Below are 25889 nucleotides of genomic sequence, written 5' to 3' on the forward strand. Positions count from 1 at the left end.
GTTAATTTAAAATTAAATACAATAAAGACAACTTTGAAAGTTAATCGCATGAGATTTCTTATCTTCTTTCCTTTATTTTTCCAATTTTTATTTTCAGGAAGAACGCTTTTTTGGAGTTTACTCCATCTTCAGTTCCTTTTTTTGTCTGAAGTATGCGAGTTTCAGATTAGTCGCGACCCACCTTAAAAATAGTAGTTATAGCCGGTTACCCTTCCTTCGTACTAGTAAAACTTTACACGGTTCTTAGCGTAACTCGATCAACACCACGGCGAGATGACAGTACTTCGTTTCTCATTTTTTATTTTATTTTTTTATGTTTTTTGGTCAAGTAATAGGAGCCAGGTGCAGCCAGTCGCGTCGCACATACAACAGTGGCAGTGGGTGTTTTGGTTGAGCCGCCACATCGTACATCGTCGGATCTTTAAAATTACTTTTCTTGATAACCGAAAGATTAAAAAAAAGACAGACAGGCTTTTTCGTAGAAAATTTAATTTCAGTTACTTTAAGTGGTCTTTGAATCCGATTTGGTTTGTCGTAGTAAAGTTTAATATCGATTTAATTTGTCGTAGTAAGAATATAATCGGTTGTTACCGTAAGCCATCAAAATGTCTATCTTGAAACGATGAAATATTTCGTTACGGTAATAGTCCTGTGTTATTTCCAGGTACAAAAATTATGATCCTGCAAATTTCAACTCAATCGGTTGAGTTGTTTTTACGTGCTCACTAGTAAACGTACTCACTAGTTGTTATTGATTATACAGAACAACCGTAAACATAAACGAACTTAAAATAATATAAACTCATTATTTATATACAAATTTCCTTTTTTCAATTTATCTATCAATTACGTAAACACTGATTTAAAAATAACCTTCTAAAAACCATTTCATATTATTATATAATGGATAAAATTATATAAATATTTAAAATGGACTGTAATGATTATTTTTTGAGTAAATAATATCAAATGATTTTTATTTTTCTATTTTTCTTTATTTTCCACTTTGAAATCCCATTTTTAATTCGATAACATATGACTGTACAATGACTGATACAATGTATCAATAAAAACACTAAATCAATAATGATAAATTTACTACTTATTACGTTTACATTAAATCATTTTATTTCTTCATTGTTGTCTATAATTACTGAGTAATGAAATAAAATCTCATTACTGAGTAATGAGATTTTGTAGTTTTGTCAGTCTTGGCAATTTTTATACATTAAAAAATTAATCTCTCACATTAAAAAAAAACTACGGCATTTGAAATTTGCCATCTGCCTGTAATTGCGAGTCTGAGAAAAAAAAAATATGCAAACTGATTTATCGCAAAAAATTTCGAAAAGGGTTACATTTAATCCTTTTTAATATAATGTAGCTGCATTGTGTTATCTATTTATTTACTAAAATGTAATTATTTCTTTTTTTTTGTTATTTGACTGATTACATTTACTTTAGTTAAATCTCTTAAATTCTGTGGATATTAATATAATAGATTTGTTTGTTTGTTTCTTTTTAATACCTTTTTATACGACTGCCCAAAAAGGAGTGTACTGTATTTAGGGTGTATGTATGTATGTTTGTTTCACCGTAGTAGTGAATATATCTCTTGTTTGTATATTGAAAAAATAAAGGAAAACACTAATATAAAAATGCAAAACGTTACTTAAATATCAATTTTTTTTTCCAATTCTTACTACAGCTTATGTACAGTACTTTACGCGTATTTTCTCTCTCCCTCTTTCACTATATATATATATATATATATATATATATATATATATATATATGTATTACATATATATATATATATATATATATATACATATAAGCAAACATTTTATTTTTTTCTTACAAATTGCCTTGTCATTTTAAAATTAAATACAATGAAAACAACTTTAAAAGTTAACAGCATAAGAATTCTTACCTCCTTCTTTCTTTTATTTTTTGATTTTTCTTTTCAGGAAAAACGCGGTTTTGGAATTTACTCCATCTTCAGGTCCTTTCAATTTGTCAAGGTATTAAAATTTTAGTTATCAAAAAGTTATTAAATTTTTTTTTTTTTAATATTTGCAGTAGCATATTGAGTCATAATTTTTTTTAAATTTATTCATTGTACCGATTAAAATTTTAAACATAATGACAAATTAAATACTTCTACACATGAAGTATTTAATTATAAATTATTTGACATCATAAATTTTAATACACTGATAAATGAAGAGAAATTAAAAACTCAGAAAATGTTTTTTCCAAAAATAAATAATAAATAAAAATGGCTAAAACAACTTAACAAAATTCATCATATTTTATTTAATAAATTTAATACATAATTTTTTTTTTGATTTCTAGAAATTGTTATCGTTTACACCTGGAAAGAAACTCTTCCGAAAAAAAAAATTGTTTGAACTTTCATTTGTTTTTCTCGTCATACTGAAATGACTTTCTATATTTCCAGCAAGTAAATCACAAAAACCAGTTCCCTTAAAATGGAGGAACGAAGTTTTCAATTTTAGATAAGTTTTGATCAAAGTTATTTAAAATGTTATTAATTCAACTTTTATTATTACATGAATACTAGCTAATCATACGAAATCCTCAACTATAACTCATACGAAACAGTTTTATTAAAAGGAAAATGGAGCACATAATCTGTTCAAAATTATAAAGAAAAATCAACATTTTTAAAATTTTATTTTGTTTAAGTTTATGTAACTCACTGTTAGCAATTTAATGACAAGATTTCAATTATTCATAAAGAATATGAATAATGGACCCTGACTAAGATACTCGCACACACTCGCCTGTTAAATGATATGAAGAAATAACAGTTTATACATGAAGTCTCTGATATCTGTGTCAAGATATCATGAGTGATTCATAATCAACGTCTAGCCAAAAGTGTTGAAGATAAATTGAAGGAAATTTGGTATACAAGTTCTTCTTACGATAAAGTCACACTAAGAGAGGATTTTTTGAAATTCTGTTTAAAGGGTTAAAATGAAGTAAAAAAAAATTTACTATTTTTGTAATTTCTCGGTAACAAATGAAGATATAAACTTCATTTTTGGTATGTATAATTTGATGTAAATATCTAAAAACCGATTTATAGATTTTTCGAAATTCGACCTTTAAAGGGGTAACAAAAGATAACAAAATTTTGAACAATGGTTGCAAATTTTTCCCATTTCCAACTATATTTAACGAGATATGCAGTAGATTTGGGCTTGGAAATACTCTTCAGATAAATATTTTTTGAATTTCGATTTTTTAAGGGATGTGACGGTATACGGCGCGGCGGCTCAACCAACACAACTACTGCCACTACTACTGTTTGTGTGACGCGATTGGCTGCACATGGCTCCAGTTACTTGGCTAAAAAACATAAAATAAAAAATTGACCGCGACGGGTAACGCAAGCAACTATGCAGTGCGAGCGAAGCCGCGACGGGGATGCTATTGTGTGTGTTTATATACAAAGAACCATTTTGTATTACACAATGATATTTGAGTTACTGATTAAAAGGAATGTTTTACACATACTCGTAGGTACAAGGTTCTCAAAAATAAAATTTATAAGATAGTTTGTAATTTTACTTTCAAGAATTATATCCTATGTATAAATAATACATAGAATTTACTCAGTGATTTAAGAAGTATCACTGTATAATATAAAATGACTTAAACAAAGAATACTCCTGATTTAAATAAATTTTGTTCAATAATCTAAGGAGTTCTCTTGAAAAACTTAAGATTAATTATCGCTCAAGGTAATTAAAAACATAATCTTTATTTAACAAAGTACTTGAAAACTATCACCACGCTAAATTTATGACATTAATAGTGTTATTTTGAATTAATTGATTAAAAATTTCGTTAATCTAACGTTGAAAATTTAATAAACATTAAATTAAATTTATGAATATTAAACATTACATTTTTTTATAAGGTCTTTAATATCTTAAAAATGGTTAACACTTTGAAAAATGAAAAAAAAAAAAACAACATACTCGTATAATCTTGTTTATTTTGATGATTCTTTGGGAAAAGTACGCAAATAGTTAAATATTAAACAAGTCCTAAAAATTTAAAGGGAGCATTCGTAAGCTTATAAATTCAAATGTTTGCCCGAACAAAGAACGGGCTTTTCAGAACTGCAACAGTAAGTTGTCATAAGTTTAGAAACATTTTTTTATTACGGAATTAACAAAATATATTTCTAATTGTGTATATTTTTATAAATATTTATGATATTTGATTACGATTGTGATATAGCTTTTGGACTTTTTTTTTTTTTTTTTTTTTTTTTTTTTTTTTTTTTTTAAATTTAAAGTCTAATTTAAAATATCATACTCTTATTGTTACTTTTATTCTTCTTAAGTCAATTTTTGTGTGAAGCTCGTTGGTAGGTCACATGACGTCATTTTTAAGTCAACATATACATTTAAAAATGAAGTTTTTTTTCATGATGTAGTCACTTGTGAAAATTTATACAAGAATGCTTTTTTTTAAGACTAATTATTAATTAATTATTCACTTTGAATGTAGTAAATTTAAACCCCTAAACGTATAAAAAAAAAACCGGAAAAATATTGCATGACTTTCCCGACTATTAATAATAAAAATTAAAAACGTTAGTGCTAAAAGAAAAACAAAAAAAAACTAATATTTAAGAAAATTTTTTAAAACTTATCTGTATTTTTGGTACGGGGTTTATATATTTTTTTAAAATTGTAGATATTTCTTGATAGCTCTCTATATGAAATAGAAACCTTCAAAAAAGTTTGAAAAATATTTAAACTGAATGAAGATGAAGTAAAAGATAAAAAAAAAGCATATTTCAATTTTAAGAGCTAGGGGTTGATTTTTTGAAAAATATTTTGTTATTTTTTTATTATTTATATATGTTCTATATACATATATCTATATATACCTGTTATACATTATTTATATATCCTTTTTTAAATTTTCTGTTTTTTTTCTAAAATGCCTCAGAAGACAATTGAAATCGGTTTTTCGTAACATACCCCACCTCCTTAATCAATTTTTAAAAGTTAAATTAATATGATCATAAAGAAATATTTGAGCCAAATATATGAAGGAAATCCGTTCGGTCAGTCCTGAGGTATAAGTCCAGAAGCAGTGCGACACACATGCTTACATATGTACGTATTTACGAGGCATGTTTTTTAAGTAAGGGCTCTTTTTATATAAAAACTGAAAAAAGTGAATAGAAAAAACTTTATTATAACAAAATAAATTTCTATATACTTCTGTCTAACAGGAAAATGAAAGGGTAGATATATATATATATATATATATATATATATATATATGTATATATCTCCTACTTTTCTACATATTTGCCATTCACTGCAATACATTTTTGATATCGGTTTACCAGCTTCATTACTCCGTTACTGAAGAATTCTCCCGCCTGTGGTTTAAACCAATTAATTACTTTGTTTTGCAATTCTTTATCATCTTTAAACTTCTGCGATGCAAACCATTGTTTTAAACGGAGAAAAAGTAATAATCACTCGGTGCAAGATCCGGACTGTAAGGTGAATGTTTGAAGATTTCCCAACGAAATTTTCGCAGTTGTTCAGCGGATTTGTTTGCCGTGTCAGGTGGTGCGTTACCGTGGAGAAACAAAATTTCGTCGGTTAGCTTCCTGTGCCTTTTGAACGTTTAAGTTCAAAAACGTTTAAGTTTTGTAAGCGTTTCACAGTACGTATCGGCATTAACAGTACTTATAGGTACTGTTAGGTACAGTTACTGTTATAGGTAGTTATAGGTAATTCAATCAGAAATATTCCTTCCAAGTCCCGAAAACCGTAGCCATAAGCTTTTACATTAAACTTTCTCGCTTAAACATTTTGGGCTTCGGGGATAATGAATGCCGCCATTGAACTGATTGCTGCTTTGTCTCAACATTAGAATAAAATATCCACGTTTCATCATCACCTGTCACAACGTGATTCCATAAATCATCACCTTCATTTTCATAGCGTTTCAAAAATGTTTGAGTTGCAGCAAGACGATTTTCTTTGTGTGTTTCTGTCAACAACTTTGGTACCATCTAGAACACAACTTTCTGTAATCCGGGTTTTCAGTTAAAATGTCCTAAATTACTGGTCGAGAAACAAAAGGAAATTCAATCGAAAATTGAAAAAAAATAAGCCTTCTGTTTTCATGGTTTTTGCATTCATATTTTTAGTCAATTCATCTGTGATGACAGTCGGGCGACCACTAAATTCTTCGTCGTGAACATTCGTTCTTCCTGTACAAAACAAACGACATATATATACATGTGTATGTATGTCGTACATACATACTTTATTTTGTACTAGAAAATTTTTAGAAAAAACAAAACCTCGCTACCTCACTTTTGACACGGTCACCGTACTTTCCCATAAAAGAAAAATTTAATATTTCTTTAATTATTCTACCTACATTGTATTATACTGAATCAAGATTTGAAAAAAATTAACAAGGAAGCAAAATATTTTTTATTTTATAAAATTGTACATTTTATATCAGAAGATAAAACTTAACAATTAATTTCTCAATAATTTATCTATACAATTTTTATTTCTGTTAATAATTCATTCATATTTTGCAATTAAGCTAACAAAGAATAATTGTAAAATTCATTTTTACAATGAACTTATTTCATTCAATAAATTTTAATTGTTTTATATTACTTAAGTATTCATTCAGAATTACTTTGTGACTTCATCCGTATATTTACTAAAAAAAAATACATTGATTTTGTTTTAACAATAGCTGCGCTTTGATAAAGATTGTGCATTCTTAATATAAATTATGAAAACAAAATATTTACGTTGATTTCTGTTCAAGGATTAATAGAATCAAAAAAGGCTGATTATATCTCTTTGAAACAAAAAATATTATTACATTGCTTCATTTATTTGTAAAAACTAGAAAAATTATAGATTTCACAAAAGAGAAAGAATTAGAAAAAATGACCTTAGCAAAACTAGGACTTGATATAAAACCTTTATGAAAGGCCGTGACTTTTCATGAAATTATTGAAAGAAAATAATTTCTTTACAGTGTAAACTTTAATTAGAATAATTAAAAAATTCTTGTGATGCAATATACTGTCTTATCTACTCTCATTACACATACAGATTATAAATATAAAAATCATGACTTTATTTCTGTTCAATACGGTAAATATGAATAAGCCAACTACTCATACATAACATAACTACTCATATTATGTTATTCACACTTATCTTCTTTCTCTTACAAGTTAAGCCTGATCAGTCTGTTCCAGTATATGGTTCTGTCTACTTCCCTATCTACCAATGCACATCTACTTTCATATACATATGGATAATACTACATATGGATCTACTTTCATTATACATATGGATAATAATATATTATATCCCTTATAATAAATTTTAAGTTAGATATTAGATATAATTATAAGGTTTACAAAACCGGTTCATATATCTAATTTTGCGTTTCATATCTGTAGTGGCAGATCGTTATCACCGTATATTAAAGTTATTTATTCCATTTTTTCTCTAATTTTATCATTTAGAAATCAGATATTGCTCTTCCAGTATTACTTTATTCCCTTCATAAATTTAGACAGGCAATAAAGTTTACTCCCTTCTTGATCAACCCTTAACAATTATTAAAAATGTGTTTGTATTTTAGAGTTAACATTTTTATTGAAGATCTACACCTTTCTTTCATATATTAAAAGTTCTACAGTCACTGAATGCAATTTCAATATTATTCTCCCTGTTTTATTTTTAGATGAAATAAAGTTACATGAAAAATTAATTCTGTTTACTTTATTCTGAATTTCCTGATCTTCATTTTAAGATAAGGAGTATCCAAAATACTCCTAACAAGATCCATTACTAGAATGAATAATGCAAAATACCGATTAATACAGAATTTTTCCAAACTCTCAACCAATACCAATATTATACAATTATAATGTGTAAGGTTAACGTAAAAGTTTTAAATGGAACTAATGTTTAACAGGAAAAGATAATTTAGAACAATATACTTTGTACTTCTATAATCCACCGAGTTAGTCTAGTGGTTACACTGGTCATTGCAAAATTTTTTAAAGTCAAGAGTTCTAAGGTTCCTTATAAAGGCAGTTGGTTTTATATGGATTTGAAAGCTAGACTGTGGATACAGGTGTTCTTTGGTGGTTGGGTTTCAATTAACTACATATTTCAGGAGTGGTCGACCTGAATCTGTTACAGACCACATGTTTACAGATATATTTACACTTACACTGCAGCTACGTCATTTCTGACACGCAGATAACAGGAATTGCATTTGCCTATACATACACACTCAGAACCGACAGTTGCTGGAAAATTGGTTGAAGAAAACAGACGTACTTTGTACTTCTGTTTTCTGTAACTAAACATGCCCACAAGCAATTTTAGATGTTAAGAACTACCTTTTCTAGAATATCCATATATTAGAAAGTGGCATATATTATGGTATGTCAGCAGCTGTAGATTTGCTTATGTAACTACACTATATTTTTCTTAAAATGTTTACGAGAAAATATTGGCTTTTCCATACTACGTTGTATTTGGTTTATTCACTCCCTAAAACAATGTACCAGTTGTAAATAAAACATTCCCTTTAACAGAAAAATTTTCTAGTATGTGATAAAAGTATTTTCTAAGTTAATTTTCGGCATGAACATGCAATTCATTACAATCTTTGTAAAATCTACAGTTCGAAAATTTTTTTCACTCGTGATAAATTTTCTTAAACTTTAAAAATTGACGAAACAAAATAAAATTGTAATTTTATGTTTCAAAATGTTTCAACTAGTGATAATTATAATATTAAACATTATGAGTTAGTCTATTAACTATATAGTCTATTATAACACTTCTACATCTTCGTGGCTGTGGTCGATAAGAATGTAAATATAGCTCTGGTATTAGTAGACATAGTGGAGAATATGCAAGTTAAATTATAATGGTGATTAAAATACCATCAACTGAAAATATTGATTGTGAGAATTTAATAGTTTCTAGGTTACTGATATTGTTTCGTGGCTGAATAGTATTTGTTACTATTCACATTCTTAATTTAAAAGTGAAACAGTAAATTGTTAATAAGTTCAATTTTTTGATAATAAACAATGTAAAGTTGTGAACAAAGGAACAGTAGAGCTTTTTCAAGAAAAACAAAATGAATTGTAAATTTTGACAAAAATTAATTGTATGTATAAAATTAGACAAAATGGATAAATAAATTTTTTATAATATGCACATAATATTAAAAAAAAATAAATACGTAGTACTACATAAAGAAAATGAGTTATTGAATTGCTACGTAATAGTAGTTTAATAGTCGTTCGTCCCTCTCTCGCTTACTTTTATCATATTTTATGAAAAAAAGTTGTTTTCATTCATCTCGTTTAGATGTTTAACACTAACTGATCTAGAACTTTCCTTGGTAATATTATTTTACTGTTTAATCTTTTTATTTGAAATCTTAATCCGAAAATTCTAATTAATTTGTCGCGTGTGCAATTACTATTTGTAATTCATTTTGATTGGATCTACAATACATAGTCATTGAAAAATTATACATAAAAGAACAATTTTTTTGGAAATAACAAGAGCAATTTGCTCTTATTATTTGCCATAAAGTGAGGAAATGAACACAGCTACAATATTGAGATTTATTTTTTATTTTGAAGTTGTATACATATTTTACAAACACGTGCATAAACATATGTTGAATGCATTATACAAGTAGTTTATTAAAACATATAAATGATAGTTTGGATATCTAGTCTGTCTAATTTTGAAGGGCAATATTATTATTCCTAAAATCTACTACCTGCAATATATTTTTTTTCTATTTGATACAGCATTTACTCCTTTTAGTTAATTATTTTAAAAAAATTGTTATTCGTAAAAACGTTTTTGACGATTAGTTTTGTTTATAAACCTGATGTTAAAAGAACATTTTTATGGTCTTAAATAAGCTGTGTGAACAGTCTTTTTGAAACTTTATTCAATTACTGTTACTTAATATTTTTCCAATATACGCTGTTACAAAAAATGTGTGTTTGACCGTATTATACACAAATCAGGTGAAAAAATAGAACAAAGAGCTATACAAATTAAGTCTATCGTACGGAGTGCAATTAACATTTTGATAATGATTTTGTTATAAAAGTTTGAAAATAATATTTATAATAAAGTAGTTTTAGGATTCCTAAAATTATTTTATGAATTAACGTTATTTTTCAAAGAAATTTTCTCTTGGTTTTCCAGAAAAAAAAATTCGGTGTTAGATTTTAAAGACAGATAAACTAAATAAAATAAATTGATCATACATTTTTATAACTTTTCTTTACTTTTTTATTTCCTCTTATAAATATAACTGTTGTAATTAATTATCTTATAAATATTTTAGTTAGAAATTCTTAAAAATTGGATACTAGGCTCAGTATTCCGTTTTATCAAAAAATTGAAGAAAATCCCTATACAGAAATGCATTCATTTCATTCTTTGTTATTTTAAAACTAGTGTAATAACTAGAAACAGATTTTATTTAAAAACAATACGTATAAATAAAATTATCATTCCATTAGATCCATTCGTAAAGAGTAAATAATGATTCCACCACGTACATGTCACCCACCAATCGTTACACATTGATGCAAATAATTAAATCTTGTATGAATTATATTCTAATGGAAAAACAAACATAAATTTAAAAGAAACTATGAATAAATTTGATATAATTTTTTTTTTTTAATTTAAGGAATAAAAAATGTAAATTTGTACTATATAAAAAGTTAATTATAACTAAGTAATGATTTGAAGAATATGATGTAGTTTTGCATGAAAATGTTCTGAGAAGTTAGATAAATATTTTCGCCAGAACTTTTATAGCACTCTAAAAATTATAAAATTATTACTGACCTGAAGCAGTTGATCAGGAGAGACATCAAGAGGTTGCCAATTTGCTGCTCGAAACCACAATATACGACGATTTTTTATGTCTCGTTGCTCCAATACATTGACAGTACCAGAACCTAATGCTTTTGTAATCATGTCCATTTGCACCTCACGCCATGTGTAATGCCGTGATAGAAAACTCTGATAATTCTTTATCTAAACCAGAACAAAAAACAAATTAAAAATTAAATAATTATTCAACCTATACAATATAAAATTATATATATATACATATACACATATATAAAAGTATATATAATATATACACGCTCGCACACACACACGTGTAGGAGATTCCAACTTGCACGGAAATCTCTTGGGAGATGATTCTATAGTCAAAACTAAGAAAAAATTCATATAAACATAGGTCAGAAAACTTATCGTTAGCCAGTTTCCGCTCGCGAAATATTTAGCCCTGCTTTCCGCTCCATCTGTGAAATTAAACCGTACTAAAATTCATGGGATACAAATGGAGGGGTAAATTTGATGCTTCCGTATGATTTTTGATCTAATAAACTGAATAAAAGAGGTTCCAGACTACAGGATGACTTAGGTTTAAAGAAAAACGGGGTAAAGTACAAAAATATTTTGTCGGAAAATACACTATTTTAGGTTTGGAATAAAATAACTTTGTTAATTTACCAATAAAAAAATTTACCTTTGTAGAGAATTTAATTCTGAGAAAATTGATGTAAATAACGTCTATTAAAATTAAAAACAAATTTGAAAGTTCAATTCCAGTTAGAAACAAAACACACAAACTGGATTGTAAAAGTGATACGATTTTAAACAGAACAATTTTCATTGATGTTTTAACAACATAATGTAATTGAAAACAAATAGAAAACTTATCAATAACAGAAAAAATGAATAAAAAATAGATCTAAAAAATAAAAATCACGTATTTAAAATAGTAAAAGTAAAAAAAAATAATAAACTGGCTTATAAAGGACACACAAATTTCGTTATTTGATGAAGATAATTTTCACCAAATTAAAAACCGATCAACTAGTTAACTTATATGGCACAGACTTCAATTTTTATTTTTATTCAAAATATACTTACAAAAATCGGTAACCGTATGAAAAACGGTGATGATCTCAAGACGTAAATTTCGAGAAGTCTGCATCTTGATGTATATAGAAAAAAAGAATATAAGAAAAAAGGAATATAGGTAAACGATCGACCTGTTTAGATCGTTAGAAAAACGATATAGTGAAATAGAGAACAGTATCTCAAACTACTCCGTTTAATTATTCCGAGAGTTAATGGAAAGTGGCAATATGTATTATAACTTAACTTTAATTTTTCAAACAATTTTCTTGTATTTTCTAGAGAATAAAGTCGAAACACTGAAAGGACATAAAATTTTATATCGATAAAATATAACAACCCAGTATTTATCATAATTTCAAAAGAAAAAAGTTTTCAGTTCTTAAATGTGAAAAATTTAATTTTGTTAGAAAAACTCCTATATTTAAGAAAAGGTACAATAGGATCTCCAGAGGAAGTTTCTTTAAAAGATAAAAAAAAAAATTCAGAATCGTTCCATTAAAGAGAGAGTAAGGTTAAACATAAATAAAAAGTATCCCATTATGTGCTTTATAACTAAACCCATTTAATTACTTAAATCTAACATTTTTTTCTAATTAGACTGATAGTGACAAGTTAATTTTAAATAAACCTGTAGAGTTAGATTTCATACATTATAATTCTTAAATGCTTTGACTGCTACAGGTTGATTGATTGCAAGGAGGCTGTTGTATAATAGGTTAAAACCATAAGAAAAATAAATTATGGAAAATAATATATAAACATACATTTACATAAGAATATACATAAATAAAAATGCAATTAAATTAAATGACGGTGAAACAAAAATTTTTTTTTTAAACTAAATATAACTCGTATTTAACACATTCGAATTCTTTAAATATTTCCATAAGATTTTCTGTTCTATAAATTGTGATTACCTTCATAAACGTTTATTTGTTAAGAAACATGAGTTATTAATGTCTCGTTCAATTGTATCTAAAAATGTTTTGAAAGAGAAATATTTTCAGCCTATAAGAATGAACTATTTTTTAATTTATTGACGAAAAATTTTCCCTACAAACTGATATCATTAACAATATTGTCTTATCTTGGCAATAAGAGGTCAAATTACAGAAAATCAAGTACATAGTAATTTATAACCAACTTATAATCATCATTAGTTAATTATTTAATTAAAAATTATCGTGTCAATTGCCTCAGAATAAAATAACTTCCTATTTGTTCATAAAAAAAAAAATTGGAAATAATTTAGAATTTACTTATTAAGACGTATTCAAGCATCTAGGACGACTAGATATTGATTAAAGTAAAATAATATACAAGTTCTTATCCTTAAAAAAAAAGTTGATAACCTTGAACAATAAATAGCAGCTCGGAATATCTATAGACAGGAAATTAATACAGAAAGTAATTTTTTATATTTATAAAAAATAAGTACATTATTTAAATAAAAAAAGTACAGAAAATTAATTCAATATGTTTTATATAATAATTGTTAATTATATAAAAATTATTTTATTCAAATCCGGAAATAAATAAGAAAATTACATAGCTCCACCAGAGATTTTTACTAATAATCTTATTTTAGTTTGCCTAAATATTACAAAACAAATTTCAATTCTCAAATTACTCTTTCTAAGTACCAAGATTATGCTTTCTTTTTAACTTCCGCGACCACCGTTAGGTATTGCTTCAGAGGATGAGATGAATGATTTGTAGCGTGTGTGAAAAATCCCATGCCTGACCGGGATTCGAACCTGGGAGTTCCGGATGAAAGGTCGAGACGCTGCCACTCCCGCCACGGAGGCCGGCCAAGATCATATGTTTTATTAAAAAGTACCTCAGCAATAATTATTTTTATTTATAATTTTACTCATCGGATTTCATTTAAATGTGCATTACTTTTAATTCTTTAAGAATTAAAAAAAAAATATTACGTGTTGGTTAACTGTGTACTCATGTCAAAAAATTATACACTTAAATTCATGATTTAGTAAGAGTGTATGTTTGAGGTGTATTAATAAATATTCTTCTAAATATTGTAATTGATGTAGTATTTTCTAGAAAAGTCAGTCCAACGTATAAAACAAGGTTAGAACAGGTTTCTATATTATTGCATTATCTTTAGAAATATATTAAATATTTGAAGAATTTCGATTCGTTTACATTGTAAATGAAACAAGGAATAAAAAAATGCCGATTAGAAACGATGTTAAAAAATTGGTAACATTTTTTTTTATAAATTAAGAAAAAAACAAGTAACCTATTTAGAATAAAACTGTGTTGGAGAAATTCCTTCTCAAAAAAAAAGAAGATTTTTAAAGAAAATTGACAAATTTGTTAGTTCATTATTAGAATACCAAAGACCCAGAGCGTTAATTTGTCAGCTTTTACAGGACTGTAAATCTTAAAAAGACTTAAAAAACTTTTCAAAGAAAACTTTAAATTCGACTTCTTAAAGAATTCTTTTAGTTTTATTGCCAAAAAAAAATACAACTAATTTTGACACGTTTTAAAATTTGAGTTGCCCAGTTATAGCAACTTACAAAGTTTTGTAATAATTGGTAAAATTATTTATTTTTGTAAATAAAACGCTGAATTCACTAAGAATTTGGTATATTTAATTTTTTTTTAAATCTGACAAAATTGTAAAACTTTTCTTGCATTGGTTATTTATTCTTATAAAGTGGAAGAATAATTACACATGAAAAAAGTTACCTAAGATTTATGTTTTTGGATTGGAGTAATTTATGATGAAGTTTTATTGTAAAATCATTATTAGATGTTTTAATAGAGCAAATAAGTTTTTAAAAATTCAAAAAATTGGTATTTTACATTTTTTTTCTACACTCTCACCTCCAAAGTTACCTTCCAAGATTTTTTTTGTTTTTGCTACTTTTACTATGTTAAAAGCAAGAAACTAAAAACAAAATCCACGAAAAATGTACAACCAATAAAAAGTTATCTAAGATTTCTTTTTTTGGAGTAGGAGTAAATTATGATGAAATTTTATTATATCATTTATAAAAGTTTATTATTTTAAATTTGTAATAGTATTAAACCAAAAAAAATTTGAAAATGAATGGCTTAATTCTGCACTTACAGAAAGGTCTTCTATTTATTGTAAGTGATTTTGTTAAAAGTTTAGTAGTTATAATTTATGTTTTTTGTCTCAATCACTAGTTGATCCGTTTCGTTGCTATTTCTTCAAGATATTTAAAATGGCCCGTGGTCTTAATTTTGTTATTCTTTGTTTCTATTGTCTTTTTGGAATATTTACTGACACTTGTCATCATTTCTGTCTTTGAAAAGGAGATTTGCAAACCTGTTTTTTCAGCTACTTTTTTTAACTGGTTAATTTGGTTGATTGCTTCTTGTCCTGATTCTGCAAGAGTGCTAAGTCGTCGGTAAAAGTTAGATATTAAATCTTAATTTCTATATAATAATCTTAAATATATTAGAATATAATATACCAATCTATCGATTAATATATGAAACATACCGAACTTTAAAGTAAGATAACATAGGAAAGATCCTGCGGTACCTTTGTATGATTCCAAATGTTATTCCTTAGTGATTCCAAATTGCACGGGATGATTCTATAGCCAAAAATAAGAAAACATTCATATAACGTAGGGTAAAAATCAGTTCGTTAGCGATTTTCGACTCGTGAAACATTTAGCACTGCTTTCTGCTACCTCTGAAATTCATAGGGTACAAATTGAGAAGTAAATTTGATGCTTCCTTATAGTTTTCGATCTAAGAAATTGTGTAAAAGCACTCCCGATCTCTATTTTACTTAAATTAAAAAAAAAAAAAAAAACGGAGTAAAACTCGAAAACGTTTTGTCGGAAAATACACTTTTTTAGGTTTGGAATAAAATAAATTCGTTTACCAGTAAAAAAATAAAGATTTTTAATTAACCTTGTAGAAATTGTTAATGTAAAATTGATGTAAATAACATCTATTAAAATGAAAAACAATGTGGAAAGGTCAACTTTAATAACTCGCAGAAACAACACACGCAAACTGGATCGGAAAAGTGATACGATTTTAAACAGAAAAATTTACTTACAAATGCTAAAAATTACAAAAATAAATTTAAAAGCCTTCTTCTAAAACATATTAAACATTTTTATTTGTTCATAGTTTGGCAATAACAGCTGAACAACAATTAAGTGTATTCATTTGAGCTGTGTTTGTACTGTTATTGTTTGGTCAGTCATTCACAACGGGTGATACCACAAATTTGTTTTCATTTGGAGAATTGATGGACATGTCGTTAATTTACGCTAAAGTAAATAAAAATGAATTAGCTACTGTGCATGAATACCGGGAAAATTATTCAGATCGAAGAGTACCGTATCGTAAAACAGTTCAGGCTTTGGAAAGGCGAGTTTGAGAAACAGGTTTGCTTAAACCAAAACGATTCGATGCTGGTCGTGAACATTTTTGAGAAATACCAACGCTGAAGAAGCAAAATTGAACGCGGTACAATTATCCTCCTTCTCAAGCACCAGAAGTTTGTCACATCGCTTTCATGTTTCGCCATCAAGTACGGTGGCGAACGTTACGGGAGCAATAATTGTAGGCATTCCATACAACATGTGTTATCCACAGTTATTATCCTTGTACTCCAAACAACAGTTATATCCTAAGTAATATAATTAGGGAAGAATCCTGTTTTACAAGAAATGACATTGTAAATTATCGAAACAGTCACACCTGGACAGAAGAAAATCCCCATGAGACTGCTACAAGTCATTTCCAACGCACTGTTTCGTTTAATGTGTGGTGTGCCCTTCTTGGTGATAATCTCATAGGCCCTTTTCCTTATCGTCAAAGCTCAGTGGAGAGCGGTACTTGCATTTTCTGCAAACAAATCTGATGGAATCCCTGAAGATAATCAAGAGTAGCTCACCTGCTCAGTACTGTCTTGATGCAATGAATAATTTAATAACACATTTAGTAAGCAATGGATTGGTCGAAACGGAGCAATAAAATCGAGCCACCTCGATCTCCCGATCTCACGCCAGTGAAAGTTTTCCTTTTATGGGGTTGGATAAAGTCGTTAGTTTATTCCGCTCGTATTGGCGCACGAAAAAAAAATTGAGACATTGTATGATAGAAACTGAAGCTACTATCAGGAATAATAATGATGCTATTAGACGTGCCTGTCTAGCACGGATTCGTCGAGCTGAACTATGCATTGAACTGAATGGCGGTTACGTTGAACAACTGCTTTGAAGAAATGTTTGCAGCTTTTTCAAGTAACCATTTTGATATTAATATTTTTTAGAAAAAAAATCAAAAAGTTTGTACTTTTATTTTTTTTGAATCCATTTTTTTATTCATTTATTTACTGCTAAGTTTTCTATTCGTTTTCATTTATATTATGTTGTTCAAACATTGATTGAAATTGTTTTGCTTAAAATCATATCACTTTTTCGATCCAATTTATTTGTTATGTTTCTAATTATACTTCTCAAATTTGTTTAATTTTAATATTACATCAATTTTCTCAGAATTAAATTCTGTACAAAGATTATTAGAAAACTTTTATTTGTTTATTAGTAAATTAACAAAGTTATTTTATTCCAAACTTAGTAAAGTATATTATCCGACAAAACTTTGGCGTGTTTTACCCCGATTTTCTTAAAAATAAGTGAGTTAAAGGTCTGAGACCACTTTTATTCAATTTCTTAGATCAAAAACCATAGGGTAGAATAAAATTTACCTCTCGATCTGTAACCCAACAATTTTAGTACGGTTTAATTTCACAAAGGAAGCAGAAAGCAGGTCTAAATGTTTGGCGAGCCGAAACTCATTAACGAACCGTTTTCTGAGCTATGTTTATAATGAACTTTTTTTTTCTTATTTTTGGCTATAGAGTCATCCTCTCGAAAGATCTCCATGCAATTTGGAATCATACTGTGTATATATTTATTTATTTCACTTTTTAAAGAACTACATGCCAATCGTCCAAATAAAATGTTTGACTATTATTATTAACATTTTCAAAAAAAAAAAAAAAATTATCTACTTTATTGATACTAGTGTTGGCATAACGTAATCCTGAAAATTAACGTAATTCAACAACAGAAAACTTAACATTTGTTTACCTGGTTAAATGCCGATTCTACATTATATTCTTTAGCTCTTAAAAATTTCATTAAAAAATCATCATCAGTTCTTGTTTCAAAATAGTCATCTCCTAAAAAAATAATGAAAAAAATTATTGTGCTACTTAGATTATTATTAAAGAAAATAAACTAAAATTAGTAAAAAGTATGCTTATACGGATACTCATGCAATAATGTATTCAAAAACATGTTATGCTACGTAAAATGAGTAAAGACAAAAAAATAACAGTTATTTTGATACAAACTCTACTATCCTCTACTATATAGATAATAAGAACGGTCATTAAAAAGCTTTAAAAACCTTTTTTAAAGAAAGGCTATTGTCTGAATTAGGTAACAATGAAATTAAGAGCTAGCAAGTGGTTAATATTTACTTTAACTATAATCATTTAAATACTTATTAGTTTGTAATGATTACAATTTACAAATTTAAAGTAGTATTAAATGGATTAAATAATGTAATATTATTTAATATTAAGTAACTTTCTTTTAAGAGAAATCTATTTGTATTTAAAGTTACTCTTATATGTTGTAAAAGAAAATAATAATCTCACCATTATTGTGAACGTAAATCATTTGTCTTAATTCTTCAATTTTATCCAATTGCTCGAGTTCTTCTTCTGTATATTTAGGGTCATTTGTGTAAACTAATTCTTCTAATACAGCAGCATATTTTTTTTCTAAGTATTTTGCGTTTTCTGCTTGACATCCAGTTACCTTTTCACCTACATTTAACCTGAAAGAAAAATAAAATATAAAACTTAGTTCTTTATTTGTAAGATTTGTAAATAAATAAAAGTTGTGAAAATAAAACAAGCATAGTCTTTTGGAATAGTTGTTTATTACTAAAGAAGTAATTAAACTTGTTCTTTTATGTGTAATATTGGTTGTTTCTAAACCTGATTAAAACAAATAATTTTGATTACCATAATTTAATTCTTAACAGACGAGATCATGTTAAAATTATAAGTAAACATATGATGAAAAAGTTAGTCGATTTAATAAAAACTTTTTACGAATAAAATTTATAAAAATTATATTCTTTTTATTATTATAATCATTACTTGTTTCATCTTAATAATTATTTTCATTGAGACATCTTCATTTGATAATATATATAAAGGTAAATGATTTATTTAAAATACAAAAAAACAATACATTTTTTAAAACAAGGAAAACCTAAAAACATTTCAGTTTTTATGTTTAATTTTCATTTTTCTTTGTTACAATGTACTGTAATTTCATTTGTCATCGTCATTATTATTTAATTATATAATTAGAAACCGTACGTCACTGGTATCTGGTTTCATTGATATTGTACATTTTCATTTTTATCTTAATTTAATAAATTATATTACACTCATTAAAGATGATTTATTCTTTTTTTAAATATTATTTTTTGTTTCTTAATAATTAAATGACAAAATTTAAAGCAGCATATCATAAAAAAATCTATATGTGAATGTTTGGAAGTTAGATATTTATTTTATTTATTTCTATTTTCCTGATTTCTTATTTATTTAACTTAAATATCTAAGAAATGGTTACAAACTAATTTAACATGAATCATAAATCCCTCCTCAAAATGACTAACTCATTCTCAAGGATAACGTGATCCCCTACCACGCTTATTAAGAAAATAAGAAATGATAGGGTTTCTTATTCCCTTCTTCACTGAGTCAAAAATGCGGCTGTATTTTAGCTTGCTAAGTTTAATAAACGTTCTTGGTGATATTCAATTCTTTACTCCGGTCAACAATTGAAATGGTTTTGTAATGAATATCTCAATTATAAATACTTTGATTGATATTTCCGTACTTTAGATGCCTTATATTCGTTTTCGTTACAGTCGCAAGAAAGACGAAATTACAAGAAATTAAATTAAATTAAATTACTCTATATATATATATATAAACTTCATCGCGCTGTCCTGAAAATGAAATTATCTACAATAGTTTTTTTGAGAAAATGTTCGTTGTATAAAGTATAAATATAATTTTTTTAGGTCGAAAGATTGTATAAATAACGCATTTATTATAATCTATATTGATTATTTAAAATATTATAGTAGCCTATCAAAAAAAAAAAAATCCATTTTAAAAACGGTCAAACAAACTGCCCTCCGAGGTCGTCTTATTGATCTTCTAACTCTAATTACATATTAAAGTTATCAGTTTGTCCTCCGTCAGGATGCCACTGATGCACATGTCTTGATAGGTACTTCGATCTGTGTTTAACACAAACTTGTTATCGCCTTCGCTATAGGCTTCTTTCAACATATTTTCTCTTGTCTACTGTAATTTGTAATCCTCTCAACTACTTAACCGTTCCACGGAAGCGTAATCCCCAGGCATCGCTCTTACACCGAAGGACACAAACTAATCATTCATCAAATAGACATCAAAACTTGACAGCATTAATAAATATATAAATTAATTTGATATTCATAAATAAATAAATTAATTAATCTATTCTCATAACTGTCGATTATTGATCGAAACGACAACAATTTTGTCCTATAAATGCCTTAGATGCATTTCTTAATTCATTTAAAACAATTTCACAAAAAGATAAGCACTAAATTTTCTCCGATCTAATCTGCTTCGGGAGCGAGGCATCAACATCTTTGCCCTTTCACACTTAGCTACATCGCAGAGGAATGAAACGAGTATCTAAACTAACCAGGGATCGATACCAAAACACCTATCTTAGCGAAGTAAGCGTCCAAGGGAGCCCCTAGGCACCCGGGTAGTACTCTAGCTATTACAACATCAAACCCCATCAGTTACCTTTTGCAGGGAAGAAACCTGAGAAAGTCAGCAACTACATTCCATTCCCTTTGGATCTTCCAATTTACTTCGAAATCCGAGAGAGAATTAATTTTCCCCCAATTTCCGTAACTATTCTAGTACGTTCAACTGTGTACTTTGGGCAAACATATAGGATATGGTATGCACTATCATTAGCTTTACATTCCGAGCATAAACATGAAACAACCAAGCTAAATCTAGTCAAATTATTCCTAAAAGCAACTGAGTAATATACCGATTGGGGAAAACCTATCTAGTAACTTAATATATCTAGTAACCATAATATAATTCCGGGCTAAACAGTAAAACATTATCATTATCCCGGTTTTAAACAAATCTGATGTGGACACCATATGACTTCCTTGTACGCCTATTAAATTACATATATATATTTTTAAAAGCACTTAAAATCTATTTCACTAATAACTTCTGATTTTTTTTTCATATTTTTTTTATTGTTATTATTAAATTATTATTTATTTTTAAAATGTTTTTAAAATCAGAGGTTAATAAATCAATATATTTAAATTAAAAAAAAGGATAACGAAAAAAGGAAAAGAGGAAGAAAATGTTGCAAACAAAAAGAGAATAAAAATATTAAGAGAAGATGATAAATATAAAGAGGAAGAAAAAACACCAAGGAAAGAAGACTGGCAGAGTGCCATCCCTACTGAATATGACTCTTGGAAGGGGAGACTTCCCCAACAACTGGAAAGTTGCAAGGTTAGTCCTGATGACTAAACCCGGAAATCGGATGCAGAAGAATAAGAATTATAGACCTATATGTCTTATTAATGCAATAGGAAAACTGTACGAACGGATGATTGGTAGACGGGTACTGGAGAAGATAGAGCTCTCCGATTGTTTCTCAAACAATCTTCTTCACCCAGGGGCGCCCTGCTGTTGATGCTATTAACTACGTGATGCGATGAGTTGCGAACTAGGCCGCTGGAACAAGTAGGAAGAGACAAATTCTGTTAATTTTCCTGGACATACGGAACGCATTTAATAGCGTTCCGTGGTGTGTGGTGTTGAATGCGCTGCGAGCAAAAGGTGTGAGCGGATACTTATTGGCAGTCGTCACAGGTATCAGCACGAACGAACTCCACTGGTGGATGCAGAAGAAGGACGGAAAGGCATTAATATGTTCGATGGCATCCCACAGGGTTCGGTCCTCGGGCCAATACTTTGGAATGCGGCGTATGACGGCCTTCTGTACATGGAGTTAGCGGGAGGCTCCGAGATGGTCGCATACGCCGACGATTTTACCCTGCTGGTAGCTGCAAATAAAGAGGACCGAGTTGAAGAGTTGGCCAACGAAGCACAATACTTCCTTTACTTCGTACCGGGAAGTAAAAATATTAATCATTGTTTATAAAATTCACTAGCCAATTTTAAGAAGATTTTATCATCATCTTTACGCTGTCAAACTGTGTACTTAATCCTAATTTCATTGAATGACCGTTTCTTATAATTTTGAAATATTCATATAAAGATGATATCTGAGAATGGAATTCTTAGTACTTTAGGTTTATCATCACTGAACCAACGGACGAACAAATATCATTCTATAAGAATAAGGATCAAAGCGCATACTTTAATAAATATTAATTTAAGCACTTTTTATCGATGTTATGAAAGTCAGAATACTATATACAAAAAAAGGCGTAAAATCGTATTTTTCATCGTTTTTATAAAAATATAAATGATACGTTTATCGTTACTTAAATTATTTTAGATAAAATAATGTTAAAAAGAACTAGCTTTAATTTGGAAAGCTCAGGTGTCTTCTTTTACATGTTTTCATACCTGAACTCAATTTCTGTAACGAATCTGTCTTGTCAGGCTGAATCCAAATAAAGGTAATTATAATTTACTTTGAATTTGAACTTGAATGATTTTAATAGAATGCAGAATAAGCGATAAAATGGCACAAAATTGCTGCCTCAATATATAATTTTAAAAGGTTAGGTAACCTATTATTCTTTCAAGCTTTCCAAGTGCGTAGGTTCTGTTTAAATCAGGACAGCGGTTTTTACTTAATTTACAGATTAAAAATAGTCGACTGTTAAAAAAAAATCTAAAATTGAGTAGAACCATGTATCATGATTGTTAAACAAAACCGTTAAATTTTTCAGAAAAGTGTAACATACAGATCGATGTTTCACATTTATTTAAGTTTAGAACAGGCTATGTCTAGAAAATGGAATATTAATTTTTTCTTTTTTTATTTAACTAGGTATTAGATAAAGAAACGAAAATTGTAATATTTGAAAAAAAGCGTCTTTAAAAAGACAAAAATAAAAAATTAATAATAAAAAATATTTAACTATGTAAAATTTTATTGCATGATGTTAATAATAAACAATATTTTCCGGATGTTGTATTTTACAAATTATTATATAAATAATAAAAATATCTGTGTCGCAACGAACAATAACCTATTGTTTTAAATAAATTGTTTATTATTGATGACCACTAAACGTTGAATTTTGTTTTACATAACATCTATATCTTTATAGTATATCCTTTAACTGTATTCATTTATAACAATTTATAAAAATAGTAAACTATAAAGTAAAAAAGATTTATTAGTTTCATTAACTATATAATATAGATTGTTCTTATTGTACTATACTGTATATAAAAATTATTTATTCATTCATAAAGTGTTATATTATTATTTTTTTTTTGTCTTCAGTCATTTGACTGGTTTGATGCAGCTCTCCAAGATTTCCTACCTAGTGTTAATCGTTTCATTTCAGTATACCCCCTACATCCTACATCCCTAACAATTTGTTTTACATATTCCAAACGTGGCCTGCCTACACAATTTTTTCCTTCTACCTGTCCTTCCAATATTAAAGCAACTATTCCAGGATGCCTTAGTATGTGGCCCATAAGCCTGTCTCTTCTTTTAGCTATATTTTTCCAAATGCTATTTTCTTCATCTATTTGCCGCAACACCTCTTCATTTGTCACTTTATCCACCCATCTGATTTTTAACATTCTCCTATAGCACCGCATTTCAAAAGCTTCTAATCTTTTCTTCTCAGATACTCCGATTGTCCAAGCTTTACTTCCATATAAAGCGACACTCCAAACATATACTTTCAAAAATTTTTTCCTGACATTTAAATTAATTTTTGATGTAAACAAATTATATTTCTGACTGAAGGCTCGTTTCGCTTGTGCTATTCAGCATTTTATATCGCTCCTGCTTCGTCCGTCTTTAGTAATTCTACTTCCCAAATAACAAAATTCTTCTACCTCCATAATCTTTTCTCCTCCTATTTTCACATTCATTGGTCCATCTTTGTTATTTTTAATACATTTCATTTCTTTTGTTTTGTACTTGTTTATTTTCGTAGTTCTTGCGTAGGACTTCATCTATGCCATTCATTGTTTCTTCTAAATCCTTTTTACTGTCGGCTAGAATTACTATATCATCAGCAAATTGTAGCATCTTTATCTTTTCACCTTGTACTGTTACTCCGAAATTAAAAATTGTTGTTTAACATCATTAACTGCTAGTTCCATGTAAAGATTAAAAAGTAACGTGGATAGGAACATCCTTGTCGGACTTCCTTTCTTATTACGGCTTCTTTCTTATGTTCTTCAATTATTACTGTTGCTGTTTGGTTCCTGTACATGTTAGCAATTGTTCTTCTATCTCTGTATTTGAACCCTAATTTTTTAAAAATGATGAACATTTTATTCCAGTCTACGTTATCGAATGCCATTTCTAGGTCTATAAACGTCAAGTATGTTGGTTTGTTTTTCTTTAATCTTCCTTCAACTATTAATCTGAGGCCTAAAATTGCTTCCTTTGTCCCTATACTTTTCCTGAAACCAAATTGGTCTTCTCCTAACACTTCTTCCACTCTCCTCTCAATTCTTCTGTATAGAATTCTAGTTAAGATTTTTGATGCATGACTAGTTAAACTAATTCTTCACATGTATCTGCTCCTGCTTTCTTTGGTATCATGACTATAACACTTTTTTTGAAGTCTGACAGAACTTCCCCCTTTTCATAAATATTACACACCAGCTTGTATAATCTATGAATCGCTTCCTCACCTGCACTGCACAGTAATTATACAGGTATTCCATCTATTCCAGGAGCCTTTCTGCCATTTAAATCTTCTAATGCTCTCTTTAATTCAGATCTCAGTATTGTTTCTCCCATTTCATCCTCCTCAACTTCCTCTTCTTCCTCTATAACACCATTTTCTAATTCATTTCCCCCGTATAACTCTTCAATATATTCCACTCATCTATCGACTTTACCTTTCGTATTATATATTGGTGTACCATCTTTGTTTAACACATTATTAGATTTTAATAATGTTAATTATTTTTGTTATATTATTAATCAATTAATACTATACTTAATGAAGAAGTGTATTTTTGTTTTATAAACTAGTTTTTATTATTATTTTATTTATAGATTTCTTCAGTACCAGTATCACACCTCTCACAAAAGCCTAGGTAGTACTAAAAGATTGAACAGGTTAAAAGTTAAAATTCATTTATCGAGCTTTGTTTAAACACTTGTGTATAAAAGCCCCAGCTTTTCTGAAATACAAAAATAATCTGTATTTGAAAAAAAATTATAGACAGTTGTTTATAATCTGTCATTTAAATAAATTGAATTATTCCTCTGTTATTATAATATAACGGTAGATAATCAATCTATTATTTTGGTGCTTTATTTAAATATATTTCAGTATGTATTTTTTATTAAACATGTTTAACAAAATCTGAAATTTTATACATCTTAGGGTAATGTTAATAAAATGATTGTATTTTCTTAGAATTTCAATTAATTTTGTTATAAAATTACAAATTTTTATTTTTTTAATTTT

General features: G+C 27.8%; 1 protein-coding gene across 2 annotated transcripts in view; it reads right to left on the reverse strand.

Annotated features, from left to right (window-relative positions):
- LOC142320516 (alpha-tocopherol transfer protein-like) overlaps window positions 1–25889 on the reverse strand; it is an 84339-nt gene that overhangs the window by 17377 nt on the left and 41073 nt on the right. For both annotated transcript variants that reach the window (XM_075358390.1, XM_075358391.1), the window contains exons 2-4: window positions 18766–18947; window positions 18191–18282; window positions 10977–11168 (exon numbers count right to left, since the gene is read on the reverse strand). In XM_075358390.1, the coding sequence (XP_075214505.1) occupies window positions 10977–11168; window positions 18191–18282; window positions 18766–18947 (466 nt within the window). The remainder of the gene's footprint in view (window positions 1–10976; window positions 11169–18190; window positions 18283–18765; window positions 18948–25889) is intronic.

Source organism: Lycorma delicatula, chromosome 2 (assembly GCF_047948215.1).
Source record: "Lycorma delicatula isolate Av1 chromosome 2, ASM4794821v1, whole genome shotgun sequence".
NCBI classification, from domain to species: domain Eukaryota; kingdom Metazoa; phylum Arthropoda; class Insecta; order Hemiptera; family Fulgoridae; genus Lycorma; species Lycorma delicatula.